Here is a 10033-nt window from a genome sequence, read left to right on the forward strand (position 1 = left end):
TTCTTACTTTTTGAATCTTTTAATCGATTTTTAGTTTTTTAAGCACTTTTTAATTTTACCAAATACCTTAAAAAGCTAAAAAAAAATAGATTAAAAGTTGATTTAATCAAATTTTAATCGTATCCTGACGGGTTCTAAATATGATAAGCCAAGGTATATATATATATATATATATGTTTATGTCAAGCCAAACGAGTCGTGAAACAATCAAGGTAGACCCGGTCCACCTCAAAAGCCCGGTCCATACCCGAGTCCAGAAGAAATAATAGCACACAATCCACTCCTCCAATGCATGACACGTGTCAACATCTCATTGGAAACTTCCAAAATTGCTGACTTCCTATGCCTCATTGAACCCAATCAACTCTCAACATCTCAACGTTCACAACGTCCACACTTTAACCACTCCCCTGAACCCTCAATCCCTCTTTCTCTTCTCTCCGTTACCCCCCGCCCCCCACTCCCCACCTTCTGGCTCTTCCTGCTAACCTTCACAACGTGGATTCATTTCGTTATTTATAGGATTTTCAGTAAGTTTCTCCCTTCCGATTCTTTATTTTGCACAAAGTTTGAATTTTTATTCAAAATTTTCCCTTTTTTCTCTTGCTGGTCGGAGGTGGCAGGTGTATCGAGCAATTAGTTAAGGTGAAAGCTGGTCCGGACACCACAGTTATTGGAAAAATTGCTATTTTTCCTTTTTTTTTTTCTTTTTGCAGTTGGAAATTGAGTCTTGGAGAAAATTTTGAAATCTTTTTTTGTGGTGGGTATTACTGTATTACCCTTCTGGGTAATGAAAATTCTGGGGGATTGTTCTTTTTTAAAAAGGGGAATTATTTTATGTGGATTAACATGGATTTTCTGGATTTTTTTTTTTTTCAGTATTGAGTGTTGTTTATGTTTTAGGTTGAAATTTGTAGCTTTATTATGTGTTTGGACAGTGTGCTAATAATTTAGGTTGTTGAAAAGAGTGAATCTTGTGCATCAATTTAAGTGTGAGGCCTTCGGACAAATTATCAAGTATTAGAACACCCAAGGTGTGGCCTAATAGTCATTAAAGTGGTTGAGGACGGTGATGTCCACTAGGTGATTTCTTCCTATATGTCCTAACATTGGTGGATGGAATTACTTGGTACCTGTTGCTGGGGGGTGGGGGTGGCGGCAGGTGTCCTGTGGAATTAATTGAGACACCACAGTTATCAAAAAGAAATTAAAAATTACCAATGTATTGGAGTGAAATGGACAACCTCTCTACCTTCACAATATAGCGGTAAGGCTGCGTACACATCACCCTCCCTAGACTTCACTTGTGGGATTACATTAGTATGTGTTGGAATGAAATGGAACAAGATAGAGTGGGATGAATATTGAGAATTCATTAGTTGAATAACCTAATATCTCAGGGATAAAATCAATAGTTGTATATGTAATGCATGCAAGCACGAGGAGTGAGTTAAAAGAATCTTCAAGGATAACTTAACCAAAAGAACCAAACCCATATAGGACAATCTAATTTATAAGGCTGACTATGTATATATAGTCAAGAGGAGGTTTCTTTATGGAAATATTGAAAAAAGTGATAGAGCTGGTGCACTAACAAGTTATTTATCCACATGGTCACGAACCAGGTAGATATATTAGTGGTCTATTGCCTAAATTTCGAATACATATTTGTTTGAAAGGTTGGGATGTACAGCAATTAGGTTGTGGAAGGATATTTTGTTGAGAGAATGTTAGATCGGCAATTCATCCTGATGCAACTATAGTTCATTGTAGAGCTTGACAGAGTTTGGAGCAGCACCTTTTAAAGGAATTGCCTTGACCGAGAGTTTAGAGGACTTGATTCAGCTTGTCACGAGATTAAAAGGTATCAACTGGCTGATCAAAGGGAAAGACTTTTTGAGATGGCTCGTGATAGAAAGGCTTATAGGTTAAATCAAGGTATGAAATTTTATCCAGAAATGGGGAATATGGTTGTACTTGGAGAATAGCTTCGAAAAGTGCAGTCTCCCTAAGGTGTCATTGCTTTGGTTGGATTGTTTCAAAGGAAGTACGCCTATCTCATGAGAAATCGTAGAAAAGGGGGATTTATTTGTGCACCTGATGCTTTGCGTGCAACAAGGTAACATAAGTGTAGATAATTTTTTTATGCATTGCAGAATAAGGACAGAACTTTAGGTGTTTTTCGACCTTTTTTGGCATATTTAAAAAGCTGAATAAGCACATAAAAGTTATCTAGGAAATCACACCTATGTGCATAACATGGACCATATGGGCCAAGAGAGAACTAGTGTTTTGAAGGCAAAAGCAGATCATGTCATCAACTAAAATATCATTGTATACATTTTGTGTTATTGGTGTTAGTTAAGTGATGAAAAGACTGCTGCTACTCCTTTAGAGTCTATTAACTCTTTACATCTATGTATAGATTAATCTACAGTAAGCTCTTGTGTTGTAAAATATGGCATCCTCTTGGTGCTTTTACTCTTTCTTTTAGATTAAGCTTGTTACGTAACTTGTTAGTTGTCATGGAGAACTGTAATCTGATACCATCCATATCATCTGTTTCTGTTGTTCGTACAGCAAGGCATAATCTGCTCTCTAATTTGGACTCACTTGGCAGTCTGGTTTTTCTATAACTGTTTTATCTGTTGAATTTTATGCTCATTAGCAAATTACTGACATAATTGATGCAACAGTGGAATTTGTGGTTGATGATCACGTCAATGGTGAGGAGGAAGAGGGCACAGTGGTGGAACTCAGAGCAGTAGATGAAAATGTGATTGGAGGAAGTTCCAGCGAGGAGGCACTTCAGCAGGTGCATGATGTCAAGGTGGATGAAGACCTTCCTGAAAGGGAAGACCTTTTATTAGAAGAAGCACAGTGTCTAGATAATTCAACTTCAGATGAACCTTATGTTGGCCTGGAGTTTGAATCCGAAGCCGCAGCACATGCATTTTATAATGCATATGCAACAAGAGTGGGTTTTATCATTCGGGTTAGCAAGCTTTCACGATCTAGGCGTGATGGCTCCGCAATTGGTCGAGCACTAGTTTGCAACAAGGAGGGTTTTAGAATGCCTGATAAGCGGGAAAAGATTGTGCGACAAAGAGCAGAAACTAGGGTTGGTTGCAGAGCAATGATATTAGTTAGAAAAGTAAACTCTGGAAAATGGGTTGTCACAAAATTTGTCAAGGAGCACTCTCATCCATTGAGCCCAGGCAAAGGTCGGAGGGACTTAATCTATGATCAATATCCGGTTAGTTTCCTTATATTCATTAAGGTTTTGCAACATAATGTATCCTCCTTTCTTTTTGTGCATAGCAGCCATTTATTTTTTAGACCTAAATAATAGGACTTTCCATCTAGTTCAAATAAAGGAAGATTTAAACAAGATTTTAGATTTCAAATCCTAAATATTAGGAAAATAATTAAGTGACAATTTTATGAGGTATGAAATCTATTTCTAAGTTGGTAAAAAGTCTCTAAACATTTTGCTTTGTGACTTTGTACTTATAATAGTATAGATATAGATGTGTGTGTGTGTGTATTTTATTGAATATGCATGTGTGTGTGAATTTATTTGATCAAGAATGCATGTGTGTGTATATTGTATGAAATCTCAGACAGTATTGGAAAACTAGTCTAATCTTGTATGAGATATACTGGGAAAAATATGGGATATGTAAGAAGAATTTATCTATAGCTGTTGTAGTTCAAGGATTTCATTTGATTCCTGACATATATATGTAATTTTGTTAACAAGTATCTCAAACTCACATTGGTACTCATGACCCTCGAATCCTAAGATTTAAATGATTACATATCTGGCGTCTGGATCGACGCCTACTGGATTTGGATACTAGTAGCAGAGTCTGTTAAACATAGCTGACCATTATCTTCTCACATCTTCAACTACTTTATATAGTACCAGTGGATGCGGATTATCTTATGGTGCTTTGCTCTTATTTGCATATTTTTAGTGCTATGTTTAATTCTAATCAAAATTATCCTGTTAAAGACATGCCGAGTCATTGTCAATATATGGTACGGGTTTATGTCAAGTCTCTAAAGATTATTAATCCAACTATTGTAATTTGTACAACATGGACTAACCATTATATTTCGCAGCCCCAACTACTAGTAACTGTGGACCATCTTATCAGCTGGTTTCTTCTTATTTGCATATTCTTAGTGCTATGTTTAACTCTAAATCAAAATTATCCTGTTAAAGTCATGCCGAGTTATTGTCAATATATGGTAGGGGTGTATGTCAAGTCTCTAAAGATTATTAATCCAACTATTGTACAACATGTACTAACCGTTATATTTTGCAGCCCCAACTACTAGTAACTGTGGACTATCTTATAAGCTGGTTTCTTCTTATTTGCATTTTTAATGTTACTTTAGTTTATATATTAAGTGAAAATGATTTCATGGATATACGCCGAGTCGGTGTCAATATAGTATGTTCCTTTTCACATACTGCTTGTGCCAATGGTTATTCAGTAAAACATAAACTGTTTTCATCTGTGTCTGTGGACAGGTTATATAATCACGAGTCCACATCATTCATACTGATGTGAGTCGTGAGATAAACCTAGAAATGTAATTTTTTTTTCCCTTTTCGGTATGCTAGAAATAATGTTAAAGTCATGTATTTTCGTTTGTAACTAACATTACTGATCAAGTGGAAGTATTAGATTCAAATTTGAAAACGTTATCTCGAATAACAAATACATGGAGATGGTAAATCTATCGTTACGTACGTATAATTGTCAGCATGAGGGCATTTAAACTAGAAATAACAGTAGAGCTCTCAGAATACGTTGGTTAATAATATTGACATTGGTTGCTTGAGTAACCAACATTTTATAGTCGATTTATCAATTGCCACTTATAACAGTAGTTTTAAAAATATTGGTTTTCTCTGTCGATGCATGCAAAACTGAAATTTTATGCTTGATTCATCTCCAAAAGAACTACCTTTATCCAATTTCAGCTAACTCTTGTTTTGAATTCTCGACCTCTTCCTCCAGAATGAGCATGACAAAATCCGGGAGCTATCTCAACAACTAGCAGCTGAGAAAAAGCGATCTGCAACATATAAGAGACATCTGGAAATGATATTCGAGCACATTGAGGAGCACAATCAATCTCTGTCCAAGAAGATCCAAGATATCGTACACAATGTGAGGGAGATGGAATCTAAAGATCAACATCATCATAGATAGTTTTCGCTTAATTTCCCTTTGTTGATATTAGTGTAGAACCTAAGTTAAGTAAAGATCATAATGATTACTATCTTGGCTTGCCTTGCCTTTTCTTTTTTTTTTTTCCTCTCCCTGTTATTCTTTTCATTTTCTTTGGGAAGAGCATGAAAATTTAAGACCAGTTCATACGTTGTTTTCACTTCTTCTTTTTTCATTTTTCTTTGGGTAGAATTGTGGAAATGTAGGGAAAATAGGCACAGAATGTCTGCTTCTGGTGCATCCATTGTAACATTCTTTTGGAAGGTTGGATGTCCCAGTGAACGAATCATTTTCCATTTTTTTAAAATCTCTGGTCCATTTCGTTAGGTCTTTCTTGTTATTTCAGATGCAGTAAATTGTATTTTGTCTGCGCGGCCTCTTTGATGACTGCCTAATATATCTATTTGATATGCTCAATAGACTGCCGATGGTTATCCACAGTATCATCAAAATCATAAACTTTCCATTGTTTCACCTTGTACTAGTATTTCTCTTGGGTTGTCAAATTTGTACGCAGGATCTGCCACCTCTGGCACTCTCATAGTGGTTTCATCTAGACTCTGTAATATAACAGGAGAAAGATTCATTCTTAAACTTTTAAGAAGTAAATGAGATTGCGGTGCATCTTGGTTGTTGGGGATAGTGGATAAAAGTGAGTGTCTGTGACTGTTGAATACTTGAATCTAAATGTACAGGCTTCCTTATGCTTCCACCACTTTTTGTTTATCTCTAATTAATGTCCTGCAAATTTTTTATGAACTTTTGCCCATGCCTCTTGGCAGAGAGGAAACAAGTGAAAGTGAATGAGAACTTACGGTTATAGGAAAAGAAAATGAAGATTTGGAAAAAGGAAAAGTTGTTGTAAATCTTATGAGGTTATTAAGTGCCTTGTAGTACCGATTCTGCTAGTTTGCTGGGTTTAGTTTTAGAGAGGATGTTGGTGGTTGTTTCTACGCGTAATATATAACTATGTACCATATTACACTAATGTACTTTGACAAGACATTAGTTGGATGAGTACAAAGTATAGATTGAATAGTAGGAACTTAAGCAAAGATTGTTGTAAACCTGGAGCAAACTTTTGCAATAACCAATCGCGGATGATTTCCCATTTTATACTTTTCCAATTTAAATCATACTCTCCTCCTCATCGTTTTGTGTGGTATTTGTTATTTTTCTTAATTTTCAAGGGATGGCATTTATGCTTGGAGTAATATTCAATCATTTACGGATTGCTGAGGTTTGTTTATGAGACTTTCATAAATTGATACCTTTATGTAACTCTTGTAGGATGAGAAAGATGACAGAAATCAGGAATTAACAGCAGAACTTCGGATCAAGAAACGACTGACTGCCGCATGTAGGGAACAGCTCCTTAGTCTGATGAAGGATGTGGAGAGCCATACTGAACATCTGTCTACAATTAAGCCCTTTATACCTTCATGGCCCTTGAAGGGGGAGCCTTGGAGTAACTGGTAAAGTTGCTGCCACCTTGGAAATAGCCTCTGACGGAAATGTAAGGTAAGACTGCATACAATACACCCTACCCTTGTGGTGGGGTCCTTCCCAGCTTTAGTGCACCGGGCTGCCCTTTTTTATACCTTCATGGCCAATAGATACTGTGGTTGCCCGTGCATCCGTTTGTGTAGCTTCAAGGTAAGGCTGGTGGAAAAGAAGAGCTGACCCTGCTTGAAAATTTAGACGTAGGCGAGCTACCTTAAAGCCCCGGTGAGCTATATTGGCAAATAATCTTGAGGTGAGGATGTATCTAGCGATCATCTTTACTTGCTTCTGCCAATCTCAAAGTAGAACATGTTCATTTCAGCAAAGTCAAAACTGAATGCATGTGCTTGCTACATTCAGACTCTATTATTAGAGCCTTCTGTTTACAGTAATCCAAAGAGTCACAGCTTTCTTTTTGGTCTTAATTGGTACTATCATTTTTATAAGATGAAATTGCAGTATTATGAAATTTGCTGAAACAGTAAGTGTCTAGGTACATAGAGTAATACATACATGAACACATTTGGTTCAGTTCCTTTCTTCATGGCGAGTAAAACATTATATTAAAAAATTCTTGACATGTTTTTCTTGTCATTTCACTACGAAACTTATTCTGGAACAACCAAACTAATTAAGAGAGTACTACAAGAAAATACATTAATGTTCTAAGTACTTCATGTTCAAGAGTTTTAAGTTTCACAATGTTTAAATCATATATAGTTTCAAGTTTTACTCTTAACTATATATGTTACTAGTAATAATAAATTAGCTAGGGTGGATTAATTATTCGGAGGTAAAATAAATAAAAATGGATAAATGACTAGGATCGCGATACGTGGCACGTTGTTAGTGTAAAGGGTATATATGTATCAAATCATTAGCGACAGAGGTATATTTGTACCCAAAGTATGACAGAGTATATATACGTACCATTTATCAAAGTGGTGAGTCATATTTGTACCTTTTTCGAACTCGAGCAACGCTCAACAAGAGTTATTTTCCAAGAACCTGCATATCCTTGATTAGTAACTTTATGGAGTATATTTTTTATATTCAAAAATGACCTACAAGTCAAATATTTGTCTTGCTTCATACATTATCCAAGAAACAAAGGCTTTTCCTTCACTTTTTGTACCCACTAAAATTTTCAATGTCCAAAGAAAAAAAAAAAAAGGGTTAAACGTCACTCCTCAATCATACGTAAATGAGTAATTAGTATTCATTTGGTCACTTTTATAAACATTTCAAGGAAACTTCAAGTGCACGTAAAAGTGGTGATTTCTAATTAACGACAACACTAACGAGTAAATAACCCTATTTTTACTTAACATCAACTACTTGAACATGAATACCCTAATATATTTAAGATTTTTCACGATAATCAGCTTCAAGTCGGCCGTATTAACAAGCAAAGATATGCAATTATTACTTAATTAATTCATAATTCTTTCATAAGTCAATATATTTTTGCTTCTTATTCACATTCCTCCATCTCTTTTCAAAGTCAACTCACCCATTTTCCCACCCTATATAAAGTATAAAATCCCTCTACATCCCCCATCTCGTATCATTCACAAAACTAATAATTCTCTCCTACTCCTCCTTCTAGTCAAGAACGAAAAGAAAGATAGATTTCTAATATCAATCAATTTTAAGTTCGAAAAATGATGAAGTTGATCAAATTCATGATTGTTCTAGCCACTACAATGTCCCTCACCATCTCTCTACTCACCATGCACAAATCAAACATCTCTGAACTTTCAGACGCGAAAGTACCCCAGGTGAAGAGGGTGAAAATAAGTCGTTTTCTTGCTCAGCAAGAAATCAAGAACCCTAGAGCAGCCGATCACTGCCACAAAGACAACGAAATATGCCACGTGTTGGAAGGTGGTGGAAACTCGACATGTTGCAACAACAAGTGCATTGATTTAGGGTACGATGATCATAATTGTGGTGCATGCAAGAAAAAATGTCCTTTCACAGAGACTTGTTGTAGAGGGGAATGTGTGAATTTATCTTATGATAAGAGGCATTGTGGATATTGCAACAATAGGTGTATGCAAGGAGGATATTGTTTCTATGGCATGTGTGATTATGCCTAAATATATAAGGTCTGTCAATTTATACATATGAAAATATTCATTTTTACCAATAAAAGAAATAACCACATAATTAATTTTGTGGTTTATACTCGTAAGAAAGACGGGATTTATATATATATATATATTGATGTATAACAATTGTATACTGATTCTTCATTGAGAGTGTATATTGCTAAGTAATTTTTTGTGACAATTTCTTGTAATAGGGGATATATGATCATGAACTTGTTGCAATCAGAAATCTCTATGTTTTAATTTAATTCCCATTCTTGAGTGTGCAGTATGTAGTTTGTTTTTAAAGATTTTAATTTGTATGCACTAGGCAATAAGCCAATAATTAGTGATGCACACAACATATACAATAAAATACAAATGCAAAAAGGTTCCCCGCATTACACATAAACCAAATAGTGTACACTATATACTGAAAACAAAGAGCCTAATTACTCAAAGACTACAGCATGCATCAGTTACTTGCCTATGACACAAAATTTACAGAAGCATGACCACTCGAGGACTACGTGACGGTCCAAGAACATCCAACTGGTAATACAGAGAGATTATACATAAAATACAATTTTAATCATATATAAACAGTATAAAATGTCATCTTTTAGCTAATGGTGTCATATATATATAGTGTATGATGATACGATTCAAATGACCTCTTTAGCTTTCAATGACATCATTCGAAGTCAGTACGTGGGGCATCAAGCTTTGGTTACATTAAAGAAACGGGATCCTACATGGAGGGGCCGATTTGAGTACATCAAAGAGCAATCCCACGTGTGAAAGATTGCTTGGAGCATTGAAGATTGAGGACTCACGGTTTTGGGCCTTCATTAAGGACATTTTGGTTACTTAACCTTGTCCAAGTAACACTCCATGACCACCCCTTTTCATTAAGGGTATTGTGGTCATTTTGTTTTGTAATAAGTTAGACTATAAATAGGTTCTATTAGTTCATTTGCTAGTTAGTTTATGAAAGATGAAAGATTGAAATACTTGAAATCCTCTCTCTTGAGAGTAGACCACCTTAGTATAGTCTGATTTAGGACTTGTAAAAGTCATCCTTAGTATAGGACTTGGAAAATCCAATATTGTTCTTTGCTTGGAAATGGTGGATCTTGAGGTGAGTCGATTACCTTGGCGGTCACCGTAAGAGTGTGGTTTTGATTA

The 10033-nt window shown here is 35.6% G+C and overlaps 2 protein-coding genes across 3 annotated transcripts; both read left to right on the plus strand.

Annotated features, from left to right (window-relative positions):
- Positions 1–204: 204 nt before the first annotated feature.
- LOC107875762 (protein FAR1-RELATED SEQUENCE 5) lies at positions 205–5575 on the plus strand. 2 transcript variants are annotated; one of them, XM_016722595.2, is made up of 3 exons: positions 205–530; positions 2697–3256; positions 5037–5575. In XM_016722595.2, exons 1-3 carry the CDS (start codon positions 293–295, stop codon positions 5229–5231), a joined length of 993 nt encoding a protein of 330 aa, XP_016578081.1. In that variant the 5' UTR covers positions 205–292; the 3' UTR covers positions 5232–5575. The 2 variants fall into 2 exon arrangements, with proteins under 2 accessions (XP_016578081.1, XP_016578082.1); XM_016722596.2 differs by having other exon boundaries at positions 381–2119.
- Positions 5576–8330: 2755 nt separating this feature from the next.
- LOC107874676 (stigma-specific STIG1-like protein 1) lies at positions 8331–9079 on the plus strand. Its single transcript, XM_016721432.2, has one exon. It carries the CDS (start codon positions 8417–8419, stop codon positions 8852–8854), a length of 438 nt encoding a protein of 145 aa, XP_016576918.1. The 5' UTR covers positions 8331–8416; the 3' UTR covers positions 8855–9079.
- Positions 9080–10033: the final 954 nt, after the last annotated feature.

The sequence above is a fragment of the Capsicum annuum genome, chromosome 6, assembly GCF_002878395.1.
Source record: "Capsicum annuum cultivar UCD-10X-F1 chromosome 6, UCD10Xv1.1, whole genome shotgun sequence".
NCBI lineage: Eukaryota > Viridiplantae > Streptophyta > Magnoliopsida > Solanales > Solanaceae > Capsicum > Capsicum annuum.